The 21,557-nt window shown below is 36.7% G+C and overlaps 2 protein-coding genes and 1 long non-coding RNA gene across 3 annotated transcripts in view; 1 reads left to right on the top strand and 2 right to left on the bottom strand.

Annotated features, from left to right (window-relative positions):
• The window catches only part of LOC120419945 (uncharacterized), a 118,646-nt gene extending 103,103 nt beyond the window's left edge, over positions 1-15,543 (top strand). Inside the window, exons 3-4 of the long non-coding RNA XR_005605805.2 lie at positions 11,221-11,284; positions 13,101-15,543. This is a non-coding gene — a long non-coding RNA (uncharacterized LOC120419945). The remainder of the gene's footprint in view (positions 1-11,220; positions 11,285-13,100) is intronic.
• Positions 15,544-16,744: 1,201 nt separating this feature from the next.
• Positions 16,745-19,342, bottom strand: LOC120419933 (phenoloxidase-activating factor 3-like). Its single transcript, XM_039582801.2, has 7 exons — positions 19,189-19,342; positions 19,054-19,129; positions 18,911-18,995; positions 18,343-18,843; positions 17,615-17,958; positions 17,470-17,554; positions 16,745-17,410 (listed from the first exon to the last, which is right to left on the bottom strand). Exons 1-7 carry the CDS (start codon positions 19,252-19,254, stop codon positions 16,795-16,797), a joined length of 1,773 nt encoding a protein of 590 aa, XP_039438735.2. The 5' UTR covers positions 19,255-19,342; the 3' UTR covers positions 16,745-16,794.
• Positions 19,343-19,576: 234 nt separating this feature from the next.
• LOC120420343 (uncharacterized) lies at positions 19,577-20,525 on the bottom strand. The gene is made up of 2 exons (XM_039583341.2): positions 20,221-20,525; positions 19,577-20,158 (listed from the first exon to the last, which is right to left on the bottom strand). The coding sequence occupies exons 1-2, from the start codon at positions 20,224-20,226 to the stop codon at positions 19,637-19,639; spliced, it is 528 nt and encodes a 175-aa protein (XP_039439275.1). The 5' UTR covers positions 20,227-20,525; the 3' UTR covers positions 19,577-19,636.
• Positions 20,526-21,557: the final 1,032 nt, after the last annotated feature.

The raw sequence follows: 21,557 nt of genomic DNA, 5'->3' as shown, positions 1-21,557 counted from the left end.
GGAAATATTTTTTGCCGGGAAATCCCGGTAATTCCCGGGAAATTTTTTCCCGGGACGGGAAATTGGACGCTCTAGGTGAGAGAGTGTGGTCTGTGTGAGTTAGTTAAAAATTTCAGTTTTTTTTATCTTGAATCATTATTTTGAAGAACATTTTTTTTCCTGGTTACCACTACTTAAGATTGAGGCTGGTCCAAATTTCAATGAGATAAATACGATGGAAGGACATAGTGGAATGTCCTCTTCTGCTACTTTAAGCTTGTTGATGAGGAGCTATTAAGCAAACTTGGGTCAACAGTTTCTATAAAATTCGATCCGCTCAATTTTGCAAAACAAACAGCAACTTTCGAATGTTGAGCTGAATAATTGATCTTGTTCTTCTAAAAAGCCCATTAATTACATACAGTCCAGACTCGATTATACGAAGGCCTTGCAAAAATCACTTTGATTGGTAAATTGATTTACCGAAAAAATGATGAAGTTTGGAGCTTTGGTTTCTTCAGAAAAGTTTTTGCAGATGGAAAGTGGCAAGTTTTGATTTGGTTTGAAATTAGGGTGGTTCACGATTTAAATGGCTTTGAAAATCAAACATTTTCAGTAATATTTTTGGGATTTTTCTTGTCTTGTTGCCAATCGAAACAACATTGTTCAATACACTATTTTATCTCGCAATATACGCCTTCTATGGCCAAATTTAGAGAAAGCATATGTTCAAATCTTCGAAAATATTTGTTTTGAAAGTTGCAATACAGGGTTAAGCTTTAGACAAAAGTGAGCTAAAAGCTAAATTGACAAGCCAATTTACACTTTAGGGTCAAACGATGCAACCATTTTATGGTAAAAAAATGCAAATTTAAAACTTAAATAACTCGAAAAAGCAACAAATTTTAAACGCCAGGTTGCATTTGAAAGGGGAGAATAAGAACTACAAAATTTTAGGGGTGTTTTTCTTTAAACTTGAGATATCTTCATTTGAAAATGTCCTAACGAAATTCGAAAATTGTTCAACTATATGTTTATCCATGCAATTTGGACGCTGAATCTGAATCTACCCTCAAAATTGAGCCAATGTATCAAAATATCGATGGATGGTCATATTTTGGGTTTACATGATATTTTTATATAGAAACTCAAAATATGACCAAAAATCGATATTTTGACATTTCGTTAGGGTGGTCCCATACACTTTTCTCTTGAAAATAATAAATGTTCAAACGGAGATATCTCGAGTTGAAAGGAAGTGCACTGGTTCGATGAGCTAAAAAAACATAATGCTGCAAAATGATGTTGAAAACATCAACATCATTTTGCAGCATTTTGTTATTTTAGTTCAAATGATGGATAACTGTGATAGAGAAAACAAATGAAATATTGTGATGTTTCTCCGCTAATCTAATCAATGTTAGACTGTTGAAATATTAGCAGCTTTTCATCGGATCACTTTTAAAATACAGTACGTTAGAGTATTCGATAGGTTATTACTTTGAATTACGCTTTCAACTCATAGAAAACCATTTAGTTATAAATATTTGGCTTTCATTCAATTTATTCCAATCAAATCAAGTTCCTATCCTACCCTAATCATATTCTCCAATCAGATTTCATTTCCGCTTAGCTGCTAATCTGTTTCCTAAATCAACGTTCCCTTCCTGCACTCCGATATGAAATTCACACCTTGCCCAAATATTTTGAACAAACTTCAAACCACTCCAAATCTAAAAAAAATCAACACATCATCATCATTCGTCAGCGAAAAGGAAATCCACCTGGTTTTGGGTGTGACTTCCTTGGGCTGACATTTTCCACCCAAACACCCTCCCAATTGTGAGCCCCTTCACACATATGAGTGCTTTGCGTCGAGAGAAATCCAAATCATCATTAAAATAATGAAAAGCCGATGGCAATTCAAATATATGGAAAAGTTTCTTTTTCCACTCCTGATCGGCGGAAAGCGATTGACGGTTGGTAGGGAAATCAAGGCTGTTGTGGGTGGAAGAGGTGGGCTGCTTTGACAGGATTCTGGGTGCGGTGTGGCAGTGCCACGGAACGGCACACACACACTCGTCGTCCTCGATCAACGACGACGGCGGAGACCATGGAGCCTTTGCGAAGGAAATAACGAAGAAGTAGAAAAAAAGACGATGCCAAGTGGTGCGCGATGGAAAGTAAATTGATTTTTATTCAACTTTCTTCAATTTTATTTTATTTATTTACGATTTTTCCACGGATTTGGTTTTGCTCTGGCGGTACTCATCCCCGTCGGAGAAAGTCGCGGAACTAAATGGTGTCGGTTGGTGGTAGTGAGGAGAAAGTGCTGGCTCTCAAATCAAAATTCCATTTCTTTATACTTTGTTCTTGAGGTGGAAACGCTGTTTAGAACATTGGGTTGATACGTGTTAGAAAGAAGGAAGTCTTAAAACAATAATGGAATAATTTATTTCCAATCTAATGTTTTAATTTTTAATTAAAATTCCCACACATTGTAAATTGAGACAAAAAAATCAATAAAATGTTCCAACAGAATGTTTTATTTCCAATGTACCTATTTAAATGACAACTTCGATTTGTCATTTCAATGACTTAAGAAGGTTTAAAACTATGACAAAAAAAAACAAACAAACTTGCACTTTTTCGTGTTTGACAGTTTGAAAAACATGCAAAATTGTTTCCGGCAAACTCCCAAACAAATCACAATGTTTGCAGGATGACGTTTCTGCAAACAAATACAGGCAAACAAATAAAGCTGGCAAACTGTCAAACTGCCAAAAAGTGTTAGTTTGTTTGTTTGTTTGTTTGTTTGCCATAGTCTAATACCTCCTTTATGATCAACAGCCGTGTGCGTAATATCAATCTTTTTTTATGTGTCCGTCCATGCCCTCGTACTCAAATGAACAAATTAAAATTTTCTAGAATATTTTTTTATGTGTACACTGTACATTGCTATTGTTTATCAAGCTGGGACACTTTATAAATATAATGGTATTTATGGATTTGGTTTTGGATAGGGTATAATTCAATGCAATTTATTAAATTTGGTGAATCAATTCCATTAATGTTAAGTTTATATCGATGAAACAGGCTAAATCAGTAAAACTAAGGATCACATTTTTCATTTTTTATATTATTGGAAAGTCTGATCTGATCTGGTCGGAGCATGACAAACATTCTGAACCATAAAAAAGTCTTAAATGATGGTCTTAAAAGACTCTGGTTGAAGTTAACAACAACTAGAAATGCATTTCCTGCGTTGATTATCAAATTTAGCTTATTTGAGCTCATTTAGAAATATTTAAATTTTTATTAAATTCTTATGTTTAGCATCGTAAAAAATTCTTTTTCATGATTTTTTGTCTACACTTAGAAAACTTATGATAGAAAAACAGCTGGACTGGTAGAAATTTCATTTGCAAACTTTTTTTTTTCATTCTAATGTTAAAACCTTGACTTGTAAATATTTTTTTATGTTCTTTTCACATTTTTCCAAGCTTTTTGTATTAAAACTCTTATGGAGGAACCAATTATTCGCTTCTTTGAATATAAGAAGGCTTAGTGATTTTTACGATCAAAAATTAAAAAATTACGAAAGACTTATGTTAAAATTACAGAAACTACTTTTTATACTTTATTATATATTTTTTTCCATCAAACTAAAAAAAATCTTCCATAATTTGAACGAAAACAACACAAAAAATATTAGGAAAAAAGTAGGGCATGCAAATTTCCATTTATGGACCTGCTTTTTCAAATATTCGTTTAATATAGATAAAAAGTTTTCGCTGATTTGCTTCTGTTTTAACTTTTACCATATTATCAAATTTCATTTTGAAGCAAAATTCAACAATCTTGTCCATCCAAAATGATTAAAATAACTTGAATTTTCTCCCACATTTTGCCCAGTAAAAATATTTTCTGAGATTTTCATCTGACTTTTTGAAAACTGAAATAAAAATCATGAAGAGTTATAATTCAATTTTCAGCGAGATGTTAAAATTTTTCAAAATTAATAATTTTCATTTGTGATCAGAACAGAAAACAAAAAATTGGTATTTTGCTAACTTTCACTGAAACCATCCACCAAAATAATCTTATATCGTAAAAGCAAAACAGGAATCAGCAAAACAGGAATCTTAAAATGTGATTTTAAAGATAAAGCAATCTATCCATATAGTCTTGACTAAACTAAGCTTAAAACTTCTAATTTCTTCATTATTATACTTAATTATACTCAAATAATCAAATTGGTCTTATTTTTGAATGAAAATATTATTAAATTTAGTTATTTTCCATAGAAAAACTGATAAACTGATCTTATTAATATTCTAATTATCTAATAGATTATTGTCGCATTTTCGCTCTACTCTAACGGTTTTTTTTTTTCATTTAATTCTTATTGCTTGCTTTTTGGTCATAATGCAATAAAGGAATAATGATTGTTTGTACTGAATTTTACTTTAACATGAATGTTTGCTTTTAATTGATTTCTAAACATAAATAAATCCATTAAATTTAAAAAATCTGTGCGATCTTTCAAAAACTTATCGCAAAATACTTGTTTAGTTACTTTTAACCAGTTTTGTAATAAAAAAAACATTTTGGTATGGCATTAACTGCAATCCAAGAAAATGTTTTTTTACTATATCTGATATATCTGAGTATTCGTTGTAACAGTTGTAACAATATTATCTTAATATATGTTTTGCTAACAATTCTTTAAATGGTTAGTATCACTTTTCAATTGTAAACTAATAAAATTTACTTTAAAAGTTTTTAAGAATGGAATTATTCTTATGTAATTATTTCTAAGCAAAAACACGGAAATCTTAATATTTTACGAATTTCACGTTGTCCGCAAAAATGTGAAAATTTACTAACTCTACAGACTCAGAACCTACTTGAACTTGAATATGAACATTACTGTAATAAAATTCGTTGAGGTTTCAAATTCAAGCAAAAAATAAAGTTAATTATTTCAGTCTCATTTCATTTATTCAAAATACATACAGTATGTAAAAAAAGTATTTACACCCCTTGGGCACTATGCACATTTTGTGATGAAACATGTAAAAAATTTAAAGTTTGACAGGAACCTAGTACTACGTTTTGTTCAGAAACTCATGAAAAAGCAAAAATGTTGTTATGGTTTCGTTTGAGCAACCTGCCAAAAATGTATGGAATTTCGTAATTTTTGTTCTCGTGGATCAAACTTACTTTTTGCCCAGGTATTTAAAAACGTAGGTTTTAATGGGACCATCCATAAACCACGTGGACACTTTTATGATAATCTCGAACCCCCCCCCCCCCTCGTGGACAATTGTCCATACAAAAAAAATCTTTTTTGTATGGAGCGTGGACAATCGCCATACCCCCCCACCCCCCCTAAAGTGTCCACGTGGTTTATGGATGGTCCCATTAAAGAAAACCTAGATGTATGGGTATCAAAAGATCGGAAATTTTATGCCCTTTCCGATTCCACATAGGTTGACTTGTGAATCGTGGACCGGTTCGGATGCCGGCGGATTTTCCTACGACGTAATTCCGGGTTGGTACGAAATTCCAACGAAAAATCTATTCTATCGATACAAATACCCCCAAAACGGTGTTATACCCACTCCAAAATGTTTATTTAGCAATTCTATGGTAATATATTGACATTTAGTTGAATTAAAAGTTTGCAAAATTAAGTTTAGATAAGTTTTATATAGAATTTCCAGAGCTATATAAACTTTTATACTAAGTAGTTAGTAAACTTTATATTCAATCCAAATTATTTTTTTAATCAGTCAAGGATGCCTATTTGGAGTTGGGAGACTGGATTTATGGTGATTTGTCAACAAATAACATTATTTATGTTAATTTTTCGAAAGGTGTACAAACTTTTTTTGCACCTTTTTTATTTTCGTAATAGTATTTGTTATATAACTTTTTATAGAAATCATCTTTTCATGAGCTTTTTGTAGCAAAATGTTTGGCATGAGTTTCTGAACAAAACGTAGTACTAGGTTCCTGTCAAACTTGAAATTTTTTATATGTTTCATCACAAAATGTGCATAGTGCCCAAGGGGTGTAAATACTTTTTTTACATACTGTATAAGGAAAACAATTTTAAACTCTTTATATTTAAAACTACCACTGTCATTGTGGGTGGTCCACGGCGAAGTTTTTCACTCCTCAAACCACCCCACCCACACTCGTGGGAGGTGGGTTGGTGGTGGCCGAGTGTCAATTGATAGGGGCTTCATGTGTGGAACAAGGATTGAAAGTTTATCATTCGTTTGCTTCTCGAGGAGTTTCCCTTCAACCCCTCCGCCTCGTTCCTCCACCCTCTTCCTTCGTTTTTGATTACTTCCCTCCAGGCTCGTTGCTCAAGTGGCGTGGTAAGAAGCAAACGAGAGGTTTTTCTCATAAGTGCCACAAACGACGACGCCGGCAGAGAGAGAGTGCACGTGTATGTACTCTTATGTATGCATCAGCGTCAACCGGAGAAGTGAATAGGAAAAGTAAAGAAAAAAAAAGTGTAGAAATAAGAAGAGCTCGAGCTCATCTACATAAACATACATCGACCCGTGTGGGAGGTGTGTGTTTGCGAGTGGGTGGTGATGAGTTGGGTTGAAGTGGGGGTGGGTATGAAGCATAGTAATGCTTCTTTCATCCCGGGCGATGTCAAACACTCGCCTTGCAAAATTTGTGAGTGTGTGTTGCGCGAACAGTACCACGAGTCACACACCAGTCGTCTAGTAGATATAATGTAAGCTTAGGAATTTCATTACAACGCCATTCGTGGCGAAATTGTGCACGCGGTGGAGAAGAAATAATGTCTTTGAAATGGAATCGTAAGAAAAGGGTGGAAAGATACACGGACACACTTTATGGTGAAAATTTAGTTTGAAAAACGATCCAAAATTTCCATAAAAGTATAACTTGGTTTTGAAAGTTATTAGGATTGATACAAAGTAAGAAGTAAGAAGTAAAAAGTAAGAAGTAAGAAGTAAGAAGTAAGAAGTAAGAAGTAAGAAGTAAGAAGTAAGAAGTAAGAAGTAAGAAGTAAGAAGTAAGAAGTAAGAAGTAAGAAGTAAGAAGTAAGAAGTAAGAAGTAAGAAGTAAGCAGTAAGAAGTAAGAAGTAAGAAGTAAGAAGTAAGAAGTAAGAAGTAAGAAGTAAGAAGTAAGAAGTAAGAAGTAAGAAGTAAGAAGTAAGAAGTAAGAAGTAAGAAGTAAGAAGTAAGAAGTAAGAAGTAAGAAGTAAGAAGTAAGAAGTAAGAAGTAAGAAGTAAGAAGTAAGAAGTAAGAAGTAAGAAGTAAGAAGTAAGAAGTAAGAAGTAAGAAGTAAGAAGTAAGAAGTAAGAAGTAAGAAGTAAGAAGTAAGAAGTAAGAAGTAAGAAGTAAGAAGTAAGAAGTAAGAAGTAAGAAGTAAGAAGTAAGAAGTAAGAAGTAAGAAGTAAGAAGTAAGAAGTAAGAAGTAAGAAGTAAGAAGTAAGAAGTAAGAAGTAAGAAGTAAGAAGTAAGAAGTAAGAAGTAAGAAGTAAGAAGTAAGAAGTAAGAAGTAAGAAGTAAGAAGTAAGAAGTAAGAGTAAAGTAAGAAGTAAGAAGTAAGAAGTAAGAAGTAAGAAGTAAGAAGTAAGAAGTAAGAAGTAAGAAGTAAGAAGTAAGAAGTAAGAAGTAAGAAGTAAGAAGTAAGAAGTAAGAAGTAAGAAGTAAGAAGTAAGAAGTAAGAAGTAAGAAGTAAGAAGTAAGAAGTAAGAAGTAAGAAGTAAGAAGTAAGAAGTAAGAAGTAAGAAGTAAGAAGTAAGAAGTAAGAAGTAAGAAGTAAGAAGTAAGAAGTAAAAGTAAGAAGTAAGAAGTAAGAAGTAAGAAGTAAGAAGTAAGAAGTAAGAAGTAAAAGTAAGAAGTAAGAAGTAAGAAGTAAGAAGTAAGAAGTAAGAAGTAAGAAGTAAGAAGTAAGAAGTAAGAAGTAAGAAGTAAGAAGTAAGAAGTAAGAAGTAAGAAGTAAGAAGTAAGAAGTAAGAAGTAAGAAGAAAGAAGTAAGAAGTAAGAAGTAAGAAGTAAGAAGTAAGAAGTAAGAAGTAAGAAGTAAGAAGTAAGAAGTAAGAAGTAAGAAGTAAGAAGTAAGAAGTAAGAAGTAAGAAGTAAGAAGTAAGAAGTAAGAAGTAAGAAGTAAGAAGTAAGAAGTAAGAAGTAAGAAGTAAGAAGTAAGAAGTAAGAAGTAAGAAGTAAGAAGTAAGAAGTAAGAAGTAAGAAGTAAAGAGTAAGAAGTAAGAAGTAAGAAGTAAGAAGTAAGAAGTAAGAAGTAAGAAGTAAGAAGTAAGAAGTAAGAAGTAAGAAGTAAGAAGTAAGAAGTAAGAAGTAAGAAGTAAGAAGTAAGAAGTAAAGAGTAAGAAGTAAGAAGTAAGAAGTAAAGAGTAAGAAGTAAGAAGTAAGAAGTAAGAAGTAAGAAGTAAGAAGTAAGAAGTAAGAAGTAAGAAGTAAGAAGTAAGAAGTAAGAAGTAAGAAGTAAGAAGTAAGAAGTAAGAAGTAAGAAGTAAGAAGTAAGAAGTAAGAAGTAAGAAGTAAGAAGTAAGAAGTAAGAAGTAAGAAGTAAGAAGTAAGAAGTAAGAAGTAAGAAGTAAGAAGTAAGAAGTAAGAAGTAAGAAGTAAGAAGTAAGAAGTAAGAAGTAAGAAGTAAGAAGTAAGAAGTAAGAAGTAAGAAGTAAGAAGTAAGAAGTAAGAAGTAAGAAGTAAAAAGTAAGAAGTAAGAAGTAAGAAGTAAGAATTAAGAAGTAAGAAGTAAGAAGTAAGAAGTAAGAAGTAAGAAGTAAGAAGTAAGAAGTAAGAAGTAAGAAGTAAGAAGTAAGAAGTAAGAAGTAAGAAGTAAGAAGTAAGAAGTAAGAAGTAAGAAGTAAGAAGTAAGAAGTAAGAAGTAAGAAGTAAGAAGTAAGAAGTAAGAAGTAAGAAGTAAGAAGTAAGAAGTAAGAAGTAAGAAGTAAGAAGTAAGAAGTAAGAAGTAAGAAGTAAGAAGTAAGAAGTAAGAAGTAAGAAGTAAGAAGTAAGAAGTAAGAAGTAAGAAGTAAGAAGTAAGAAGTAAGAAGTAAGAAGTAAGAAGTAAGAAGTAAGAAGTAAGAAGTAAGAAGTAAGAAGTAAGAAGTAAGAAGTAAGAAGTAAGAAGTAAGAAGTAAGAAGTAAGAAGTAAGCAGTAAGAAGTAAGAAGTAAGAAGTAAGAAGTAAGAAGTAAGAAGTAAGAAGTAAGAAGTAATAAAAAGTATCGAAAATGTTCAAAATTACCAGATTCGCCATTGCTGTTTCATAACCAACTCCACGCCCCTTTGTTTCAGCAAAGAGATATTAATTAGTACATATATTTAACACCCCTTCTGGTGTCACAACCACTACTTCATTGCACACAGACAATCACGCAAACTCTCTCATCAGCGTTGAAAGAGTGAAACATCCCCTTAATGAAGCCAGGCATCTCCCCTTCATCTCCTCCTACCCGTCGAGGATCCCCACAAAAACTCTCTACATACATAGGAATGTAACCCTAGCCTGAGCGTTTCTACCCAGAGAAAGATTTTCCATCCCCGGATCCACCAATTAGCGGCAAACCGACCAACCAACCAAGGACGAAAGAGTCTGCAGCCTCAGAGTAGCACGTACACTGCTGTAATCCAACCGAAGAAAATGGGAAAATGTGGGATGTGGCGCTGCTCGGCTCCGACCGTTCTCTCGTTGGTTCGTTTCGTTAGTTATGACATCAGGATTAATTTGCTCGCTCTAATTAGAGTCTGTGGGATGGGGAAAAGCAGAGCGATAGGGAGTTCGTGGTGGGGAGCGAGTTTTATGTGTTTTCCTTTGGAAAGAAAGGATGCTCTTCTATGTAATTCGGAGAACTGGAAGATAGAGGTATATAAAGAGAAGACGCTTTTTTCTGAATTCTTACTTAGTTAAGGGCTCGAAAGCGCACGCTCTTTGGGGAGTTTTGAAACCCTTGGGGTTCCATTTTGTTTAATACAATTTTGAACTGATAATAAGACGAACTATATAATTTTATTAAAATAAACCAGAGAGAGAATGCCATACAAAACTTTTGACTTATCAAGTCTAAAAATTTGACAACTTGAACGCACATTTTTCCCAATTTATCATTCACCGGACATAGATCAAGAACAAAAACTTTCCCTAGCAGCATCTCATTAGTGCACCTTCACCTTTCCTACCACGAGACAAAATATTCGACATAAGCAGCTTAAAACAGGACAACGGCCCGTCACCGCTTCTCTAACCTTAACTCGGAGGGCGGAGAAGTGCTTTCCAAAGTTTGGCAATTGAAAAGTTTTAATGAGTTCACTGCTGTACATACCACGTCACAGAGTGTGTATTATTGGGATTTTTGGGCTCTTGAGACAGTTTCTTTTTTTTTTGTGTGCAGCCAATTTGCGAACAAAGAACAAAAGTTCTTTGAAGTGGCAAAGAACGCTGCCAATTAGAGCTAATTGAATTTGGGATTTTTTTATGTCTTTAAAAAACTCAAAAGTTGATATAATTAAATAATATTGAAAGTACTATACTAACGTTTCTAACGTAAACTCTCTACAATGGAAGAAGAATGTTACGTGACATATTATATTGATAACATTTAAATATTTGAAAAGACGAAACGAAACGAAACTATTGGCACTACGCCCCCCGGGGCATGGCCTTCCTCTAACGTGGGATTTCTGCTCCAGCGCCTCTGACGAGACAGGAGAAACCGGGACCGACGTTTTACTTCACCATCCGATAGAAGCTCAGTGGATAAGGCGGGAATCGAACCCGCGTCTCATAGCATCATCGGGATCGGCAGCCGAAGCCGCTACCCCTGCGCCACGAGACCGCCACGCGCCACGAGATTTGAAAAGACATTTCACGTGAAATATCCGTTTGAAAAGATTGTGGGCACAGCCGATAACGACAACAGCACAGGATAATTTCCAATTTCAATTATTCGTTTGAGTGCGTTCAGCCTACGATGCGTCGTTCATTGTCAGTCTTCCGCGACATTGTGGTGAACACATATTATGCAAAATACTAGCCATATGATGCTCGTCGTTGAGCGTTGAATGTGTGCGATTTCGTGATGTACTTGAATTGTGTCGACTTGTTGTGCTAAATAATGAACCGTTTATCTTTGAAAATGTATAAATACAATAATTGTACACAATTTTTAAGTCAATTTTCATGATTTCTAACTCCTATTACGTTTCCTTCTATTTCAGGCTTATTATTCTAAAGAGGATTAAGTTTCTCCTAGAAAACAGCTCTTCAATAAAAATATTCCAGGTAAGTTTCCTAATGGAAGTGTTTAATATGATTATTAAATTATTGTTTTATTTTATAACTCATTGAAAACAACACTTTCAAATCAAGTTACTAAATTTTAAGCAAACAGGCAAATTCAGGTACAAAATGCTGAATATGCCAAAAAAAAAAAAAATATAAGGGTAATTCTCCGCCAACTCACACAGCAGTTGCCCCGACCCCTCTTCGATTTGCGTGAAACTTTGTTCTAAGGGGTAATTTTGGCCCTGATCACGAATCCGAGGTCCGTTTGATATAATATCTCGTGACGGAGGGGTGGTACGGCTCCTTTCATTTTTTAACATGCGAAAAAAGTGGTGCTTTTCAATAATTTGCAGCCTGAAACGATGATGAGATATAAATTTGGAGTCAAAGGGACTTTTACGTAAAATTAGACGCCCAATTTGATGGCGTATTCAGAATTCCGAGAAAACGTATTTTTCATCGAAAAAAAAAACACTAAAACAGTTTTAAAAATTCTCCCATTTTCCGTTGCTCGACTGTAAAATTTTTTGGAACATGTCATTTTATGGGAAATTTAATGTACTTTTTGAATCTACATTGACCCAGAAGGGTCATTTTTTCATTCAGAACAAAAATTTTCATTTTAAAATTTCGTGTTTTTTCTAACATTGCAAGGTTATTTTTTAGAGTGTAAAAATGTTCTACAAAAATGTAGAGCAGACAATTACAAAAATTGGCAATTGATATGTATAGGCATAAGGGGTTTGCTTACAAACATCACGAGTTATCGCAATTTTACGAAAAAAAGTTTTGAAAAAGTTACTTTTTGCGTTTCTCTTTGTTTCGTCATCCCTGTCTGTCGCGGGTGACCATGAACGGCCATGATCGACGACGACCAACTTTTTCAAAACTTTTTTTCGTAAAATCGCGATACTCGTGATGTTTGTAAGCAAACCCCTTATGTTTGCTTATCATTTTTTTTTTGTAATTGTCTGCTCTACAACTTTGTAGAACATTGTTACAATCTAAAAAATAACCCTGCAAAGTTAGAAAAAAAACGAAATTTTAAAATGAAAATTTTTGTTCTAAATAAAAAAATTATCCTTCTGGGTCAATGTAGATTTGAAAAATACATTAAATTTCCCATAAAATGACATGTTTCAAAAAATTTAACAGTTGGTAATGGAAAATGGCAGAGTTTTTTAAACTTTTTAAGTGTTTTTTTCAATGAAAATTACGTTTTTCGGAATTCTGAGTACGAAATCAAATCGGGCGTCTAATTGTACATAAAAGTCAAATTATTGAAAAACACCACTTTTTTCGCATGTTAAAAAATGGAAAGGGTCGTACAGCCCCTCCGTCACAAGATATCAAAAAACGGACCTCAGATTCGTGATCAGAGACAAAAGTTACCCCTAGGACAAAGTTTCAAGCAAATCGAAAAGAGGTTGGGGCAACTTTTCCCGATTTCGTGTAAGTTGGTAGAGAATTACCCATAAGAATTGAAATAGCAAGTAAAAGTTTCAACATTTATATGAAAAAAATGTTTTAAAGTGCATTTTCCACTAGTCTAGTTGTTTTGTAATAATTAGTGTTAAAAAAAACTTGTTGCGATACCGGGCGAATGCATTTAAATTTCCTTTAACAAGTCAAAATCAAAAAAAAAATCTTTGCTCCCTAGTTTTTAATGCTGTTAGATTATAATTTAAGGACACTTTGACATGAATTTTGAATGAATGCATTTATGAATAATCCTCATACTTGAATTTTAACGATAAAAATACATATTTCAGCTCGTTCATAACGCTCTGTTTTTTTTTTTTTTTAATTTTAGGTTCCCAACGAACCAGCATCAACAACATCAGCGTAACCACCAGTTTAGCAATCACGACAGGACAGGATGGATCAACTGCTAGTTGACGACGCAGCACAACTCCCGGAACAAAATCTGCACAAACCCCGCATCACATCAGGACGGACAAAGAAGAAACGGAGTCGCCACAAACGATGAAAACACTTGCAAAAAAACATGATCAAGCGCAAAAAAACATGATCAAGCAACAAAACCAAAGGAAATGGCAACAGCAACAAGCAGGACAGGAAAACAACTCGCAAGAAACATCACACAAGATGAAAAGACGAAGAAGAAGAAAAATGCAACAATTAAGTTCCTACTCTAAAACATAGATAAAAATATACGTTATAAACGAGAGTGTAATGTAATTGTAATCTTAGGTCGCTACGAAGGAGACACGGACGGAAGTTTTCACTGGGGCACGGCCAAAACCTCCGCCACTGTTTTGGGCAGTAAAACTGTAAAGTTAAGAGACTGATGCGCTGCGCGGTGGAGCCCAAACTGTCTTTACTCGCAACTTGCTCGTCAAATCCAGAACGATTCGTTACCGGCAGAACCAGCAAACTGGCAACACTTCCTGTGTCCACCTGTTTTCTTCGCTGCAGCGACCTTCACCGGAGAAGTGTCGTTCTGTATGCAGTTGAGGGGTGTGGGAGGAGCACTGATGGAAGCGTTGCCAGATTAGTGGGGGGGGTGCGCGGTCTGATGGATTGGTTTTGATTTGACAGGTGAGTGAGGGGATGAGGGATCGGGTGAAACCAGTGGCGCCAGTTTTGCACCTCGCTTGCTCCCACTTTGGGGAGGATGGACTGTGCGGTGGGAGACTTCCGGTTAAGGATTAAAACTACTTGTAAAATTTAACAATTGCAAAGAAAGTAACACTGTATAACTTGTCGACGAAATATGAGCAAAACACAAGTCATCTACTGTATTTTGAAGTGAGTGAAAGCAGTAAATTTTATAAAGCAAGAACAGTTCATAAGGGCAATGTGTAATTTTTGTTTGTTTCTATACTGTTAGAAGAGTTTTCTTTTGTATCGGTGTACTTCTTGAGTGCAAAGCTTGGTTGAGTAGGGTTAAAATGAACCCAAAATTAGTCATTTAATGCGATTTTTGGTGCCGGGTTGTAGAAAGCATTGTCTCGTAACATATTATACTCAAATGAAGAGTAACTCCTAGTATTAACTGATGATACTTAATGTAGTTGGCTTAAAGCTTTATTTTAAATAAAACCAAAAAAATACAAAAAAAATATTAAAATGAAGAAAATCCCAAAAAAAAAGAGTGCATAGATGGAAGTTAACCAATTTAGTTCAGCGAGAACTCAGTCGCTTAGTGTACTTTTCAACGTGCAATGTTCATATGCAGAAAATGTATTGATCAAAACAATACGATTGCGAGGTATCAACAACAAAATCGATCAAGGATTATGCAATGGTAAAACTCAAGCTCTTTTCCTGAAGTCGACAGGGGAAGCGTTTCAAGTTTTGCTCAACAAGCAATTATCTTAAAAATATTTATCTTTAGCATGTACCAAAACATTTGCGAGTAAAAAAACACAGTGTATGATAAAAAATAAAGTTCCTAAAGAGCCGTCCCTCCCTCCAAACAGAGTGCGTGGACGTTAGGGGCGGCTAAACTACTAATCTTAGTGTTATATAGAGTCGAACCCGTGTAGTTGAGAAAAAACTTAAGGCACCAAAATATCGCTCATAACACTCGCAGAACATTTGTTCCTCTTAAGAAAAGAAAGCATTATAAATCATTCCCAGCCAAACTTTGCATTTTCGATGACCACCCAGCACGATTATTCGTTTTCCAAATCAAGCTTCTTGATATCATGTGACATGAAACTCGCATTCCTAAAGGCAAACACGGTATATTTAAATGAAACAATCATTAAATGGGAGTACCAATTGGCTTGACTTTCGCGATAGTTTGGTCGCAAGATTCGTTAATTTTTGGACTAAAGGTGAAAAATCAGAACAAAGTACTCGCGTGAACAACAATAATAGAGTTTAGAGATGAATCCGGAAGAACTAAGAAAAAAAACAAGTATCGAGAGTGAAAAATTACACAGATCCAAAAACAAACATTTTGTTCCTATGAAAATGAGAGAAAAAACACACGCAAAATTGCTGAAAGATAAAAAATGAGAGAACTAACGAAAAGACTCGACATATCATGAATGTTTAATTTTGTCCTCGCAAAAAGTTTTTAAAGAACGACCCACACCAAAAGAATGCACCCGCAGACTACGGTCGAATACAGTTGCGCGCGAATGAGCTGCAGTTTTAACAGAAAAGAATCACTCATTAACTTATACTTACCTACTACCACTACTTACTACTAATAATAGAATGGCAGCAACAAAACTGGATATTCATATATACTCGATGTTTCAGCTAATGTCCACCAGATGTCCCGTTTCCCGTTTCCCCCACAAACACACACAAACAAACAGAAACAGTTATCAGCACGCGTGTCAGAGACAAACGGAGATCGCACACACGGTTTTGTTTCCTAACTACTACAAAGTTCCTGCTGGGGTTCCGCAAAGATGGCGGATTCCCCAATGTTTGGTCATTATTCCTTTGTTAGTATATTCGGTAATGCCTAAAATTTAAAACATTGTCTTTCACAGATTAACGAAATAAGCGTAAAGATGTCATCTTTGAGAGTCTTGTTCTAAAATTTAAGCGTCAAAGTGCTTAAAATATTATTGTTTATCCTATTGTTCAACTTGATGTCGCCATACCGAAGCTTTCGGTAATGTCGTTGGCTGCATTGACTTAGAAACAATGGAGTTTTTAATTTAACCCCACAAAACACCCATCAAAACAAAACTCGAAAGTTCCTATAACGAAAAAATCCCATGAAATCAACGCAGGTTTTTGTTTTGTTTTCCAGTCAGTTATTAAGTTTCGCAAAGCTTCATGTGCAATTCCCCGCCACTACTACAACGTTGATCGAAGGTGAAATTTGTTTGCAAATTATGAAAGAAAATACACATTCAAAATGATATGCGTACTATTTGAAATACTCATAATAACCACACTTGGAAAAAAACAAGTGTAGAGTTTTCGATTTATCTGTGAAAATAAATGAAAAACAGAAAATTTGTGAAGAACTTGCGCAAAACTTTAAACACTCGCAGAACTTGCTACTTGTGTGAGAGAAATGAACTTGAATACAGACGGACACACACATGCAACACTATTATTATTATTATGATTATTACAAGATAAAGAAACACTCTCACACACACAAACAATTGTAAAAGATATATTGTCAGATGTAAAAGTAAATGAAAATAAATACTAATAATAATAAAAACTTATTTGGTAGTCAAGTAGGCTGTGACTAATTATGCATCCGAAAACCCTTAAATATGTGAAATAATAAGAGTGATTGCTCAAAAACCGCTCATTCACTCGTAAACGCTGATTGACTGTAACGCAGACCTGTTTGAAGTTGTTCCGTCACTTCACTCACTAACCGTTCAATTCATTTCGGGTCACCAAAGCAGATAATCGATCGACAGTGAGAAAATGATCTCTGATCTGTGCTCATTGAAATCAGGACATTTGGATATTTCTTTCCTTTATGAATATGACGCCTAATTTTGTTTTGAATTAAGTTTACATTGTGTGTTCATAAAACAAATCGTACATTAAGGTTCCATATTGGAAATAATCCAATCCATTTGCTGGTACACATTCGTGTAAAAGCCAGGTTTGGTTGTTCCACAAGCCAGCCCCTTACTAACCACACCGCTCAAAAAGTACCGAAACTTACCTCCATCGATCTTTTTCATATCCATCAATGAACCCCCGGAATCCCCCTGGCACGAATCTTTCCCGTTCTTTCCCAACGCGCAGATCATCGTCTCGTCAATCTTGATCAACGGAGCATTTATCAACCGACGGCACTCGTTCAGGTTCACGTTGTGTAGATCCACAAACAGTTTCTTCGTGCTCGTCACACGATTCTCGGTCATTCCCCAACCGGCGACCAGCAGTTCCTGGTCGTCTACGATCTCCGACTCCGATTCCGTCCTCGGCAAGCAAATCGGATGCACGTACGTTCCCATGGTCACCTCTCGATCGAGCCGCAGCAACGCCATATCGATCTTACCACCCTTGGAAGCCCTCCGCGTGTAGTTCTTGTGCAGCAGTATCTTCTCGATGCCGACGTCCACAACTGGATCGGCACACTGTTCGACACCCTGTCTGGTAACGCAGTCCGGGTTGCTTTCCAAGTCCCATTCGCCAAGTCGAACTTCGGCACTGCAAAATAAACAAATCGTGTCGTGACTCAGGTTTACTAAAAAATAAGCTACAATTACATGGAATCTTCGATGCAGTGAGCTGCCGTCAGGACGTAACGATTGTTGATCAGCGATCCTCCACAACGGAAAGCTTCGTTCTCATCTGCAATTAAAAGCAACCAGTCTGAGCAAACTGATAAGCACTTACAACGCGGCCTCAAACCTTTATCAATGTACTTGATCACCGCCAGCCACGGGAACTGATCCAGGTACGTTACGTTGCCGTTGTAGATCCTGTCGGCACTATCCGCTCCGCAATGCTCCTGGCTAGGCAACAGACTATGGTGGGCTTTGGTTTTCGCCGGCTTGATGTCCTCGAAGGACCGAGGAACCTTTTGGCGCACCTTCCGCTTGCAGCACACTAGAGATCCGGAACATTTTTCCTGCTCGCGCCGCAGCAGATTCCGTTGGCCGTCGGAGAGTTCACCGGTTTGCTTGAAGGCGTCGCACTTTTGTAACGCAATGCACACTCCGTCGTCGTAATCTTCGGTTTCACAAGACTCGGCACTGACGGAATGGGTTAGGTAGAGGGATAGCAGAAAGAATGCGAATTTCAACCGGAAAGCCATTCCAGCGTCTTACTTGGTGTGAGGATGGCGATCAACTGATCAGACTGCGATGAATGCTGATAAAGTTGAATGCAATACTTTTATTTACAATTATTGGGTATTGATGATTTCACGGTCAAGTGTATTGGTAAACACAAGTCAAAGGCTTAATGAAAATGATTGCAATGCCAGTGAATTCTCAATGTATATTGAACATAGAAAACAAACTCAGGGCTCCAGATTAGACACAATCCAATCCATCTGCTTGTACACGTTCGTGTAGAACCCAGGCTTGGTGGATCCACAAGACAACCCATTACTGATAATTCCCCTCAGCACATACCCAACCCTCCCATCCTCCAACGACCTCCGTTCCATCAAAGGACCCCCCGAATCGCCCTGACACGAATCCTTCCCGTCCTGACCTAACGCACAGATCAACGTCTCGTCGATCTTGATCAACGGAGCATTCACCAACCGGCGACACTCCTCCAAGTTAACGCTATGAACGTCCACGTACAGCTTCCGTCTGCTTACATCGCCATGCTCAGTGGTTCCCCAACCAGCCAAGTACATCATCTGGCCATCAGGCAGTTCCCCTTCCGCCAAACTTTTCGCAAGACAAATCGGCGCAACGTATCTTCCGATGTTCACAACCCGATCAAGCCTCAGCAAAGCCATATCGATTTTACCTCCCTTGGACAGTCGTCTCGTGTAGTTCTTGTGCAGCAGGATTCGCTCGATTCCAACGTTTATCACCGGATCGGCACAGTGACGAACCTTGTTCTTGACCACGCAGTCGGGGTCGGTGTCAAGATCCCACTCTCCGAGCCGTACTCCGACACTGCGAGAAAAGATTACACTGTATTGATACACTTGAACTGGGGGCGCAACAGAGAGCTCGACCTTACATCATGTTGTTGATGCAGTGAGCTGCCGTGAGGACGTAACGATCGTTGATTAGCGAACCGCCACACAGGAACAGCTCTTCGTCATCTATAATTTAGTAAATAATTGCAAGTGCACTGTTCCCCAGCTAAAAGTACGCAAATACCTTCATTGATATACTTGATGAGTGCAAGCCAAGGATACTGATCTAAACTAGTTGGTTGTCCATTTATGACATATGGCTGTTGATGATCAAAACTAGTTAAAGCAGATTACATGCCCAGCGAAACAGCTTACATACCGTCACCAAGTTACGAAGATTGCTGTTCCTATCTGGACCACATTCTGTAACGTTAGGCAGCAGCATCAGATTAGCTTTTCGATGGAGTTTCACATCTTCGTAAGATCTGGGAATTGAACTTTGACTTGCTATGGAATTTGTACACAAAAATAACATCACTATTTGCACAACAATCAACATTTTACTATCAGTTTCGTTGCGCTTGCAGTATAGTGCAATGCTAACTAACGACTGTGCTGTTTGGCTTGAATACTAATCAACGCATTTTTATGGCAACAGCTATTTAATTTTCAGGGAACCTGGTTTAGTTGGAGCAAACTGTTGTTTTGTTCTAAGATACATACAGTCGTTTTTATGGTATCATGATGGGGAAAGAAACACAAAGTCAGCCTCAAAAATATTTTTTTTATCTGAACAATCGCTTTATTTTCCATCTAATTCATCACCATTAAACTACAACGACCTTCTCACCACCAACTGGGACCGCGGCTACATGGACCGACCCTGGAGTAGCCGCGATCTGCTTCGACACTGGCACCACAGTCTGAGCGAGTCCGTGATGTCCCCAAGCACCTCCATACACACCGGCTCCGTACGTTCCCCATGGCTGACCCCACGGATAGGTGGCCTCGTGGCCAAGGTTGGCCTGCACCACGGTCTTGTGTCCTCCGTACAGTCCACCATAGAGACCACCATACACGGATGTAGTTGGCCATCCGGCACCGGACCAGGCTCCAGCATAAGGATAGGCGTTATGGCCCAGGTTGGCTTGGACTACAGTCTTGTGTCCACCGTACAGGCCACCGTAGACAGAGGTTGCTGGCCAACCTGCGGATAGTCCATTGGCATAGGGATAGCCGCCGAGGTGTCCATTCCAGGAGTTCAAGCCATTGTCGTACGACCAAGCAGATGACAGATAGGATGCTTGAGAGGCAGCGACTAGAGTCGTAAACAGAAGAGCGACGAAGACCTGCAATTGGTGCAAAATTGTTAATTACTGCCGATTTTCTGGGTGGTAATCGTTTGGCTCACCTTCATTGTCACAGTTGGTTGGCTTGGTTGTTGGTTGGATACTTGATGAGCTGCAAGACGACTGTGACTTTTTTGGAACAATCCATCAATTTATATAGGCCATCGAATTTTATCCAATTTTGAACAATCGTTTTTCGCATAGGATGTTGAATGAATCATCAAGGAAATCGAAAAAGAAATCCGAATTGGTATAAATAAAGAACAAACTTGTTGTTGACATCATTCGTAAGCATTCAATTGCAAGAGTCACTTTAGTGATCAAAAATATCAACAACACCCACAATGAAGGTAAATTTCAGAAATCATCTGCTATTCCTTCACTAACAATAACTTTCTACAGATCATCATCGCCCTGTTCACGGTTGTTCTGGCCGTTGTCGCCGCTGAGCCATCGTACTTGACTTCGGTGCTTCCCCAAGCAGTGCCGGTTCCGATCAGCACCTCGGTGTGGCCACCCTACGGAGTTTATGGAAAGGGACTGGCTCAGCGTTATGGGCCAGTCGCAAGCTATCCTGGCTATCAGGCTGGTGTGTACGGAGGTCTGCCAGTCTATGGAAATGCATGGGGATACTCGGCTCCGGTTGTGGGTGCTTATGGAAACACAAAGCTCATCGACAAATGGACACCAACAAGTACTGGCTGTAACTGATATAATAAAGATCTTAAAGTTTACTAAAGCTTGAAATTTGTTATTTTTTCTATGGCATGAAAGAAAAACTAATGAGTTTGTGATTTGTTACATTGTTTCGATCACACCAACCAAAAAAATGACTTAAAAAAACTCTAGAATTTAAAATTTTTTTTAGGAATGTATTTGTAGATATTTTATCATTTGAGCCTTAAAGCTGGATAAATAACATTTAAACAAAAATTAATGACTATTTTCAATGTCATTGTTTTTCGAATGGGCAACATGGTAATATTACATCTTGGAAGAGGTTCATCTTTTATGTCAGAAAAAATGTGTAATTTTACCTCTGAAAATGTGTAGTTTTAGCACTTTTCTGGTTAATATCACTTTTTCAGTCTAAATTGAGTTAAAATTACATCATAAATGAGGTAAATATTGAACCTTCCAACCCTTCCACTTTTTTTACTGTATATTGTATATATTATGTTGGGCAGTTCAATAACTTCAATTAAAAATAAATGTGACACTTTTTTCAGTTTTTCAGTTTCAACACTTCAATGAATCTCTGCCCGTCGAGTTTCTAAAGTTGTTTGGACAAAAATAGCTTATGTCACAAAACGTTTTTATTTGATAAAGTAGACAGAATACGCCAGCTTTTAATCCAATAAAACAAAAATATGATCGATTGAATGACAATCCTTGAAAA

The sequence above is a fragment of the Culex pipiens genome, chromosome 2 (assembly GCF_016801865.2).
Source record: "Culex pipiens pallens isolate TS chromosome 2, TS_CPP_V2, whole genome shotgun sequence".
In the NCBI taxonomy this organism is placed as follows: Eukaryota; Metazoa; Arthropoda; class Insecta; order Diptera; family Culicidae; genus Culex; species Culex pipiens.
The sequence above is the reverse complement of the archived record's forward strand: the minus strand, read 5'-3'. Positions and strand labels throughout refer to the sequence as shown.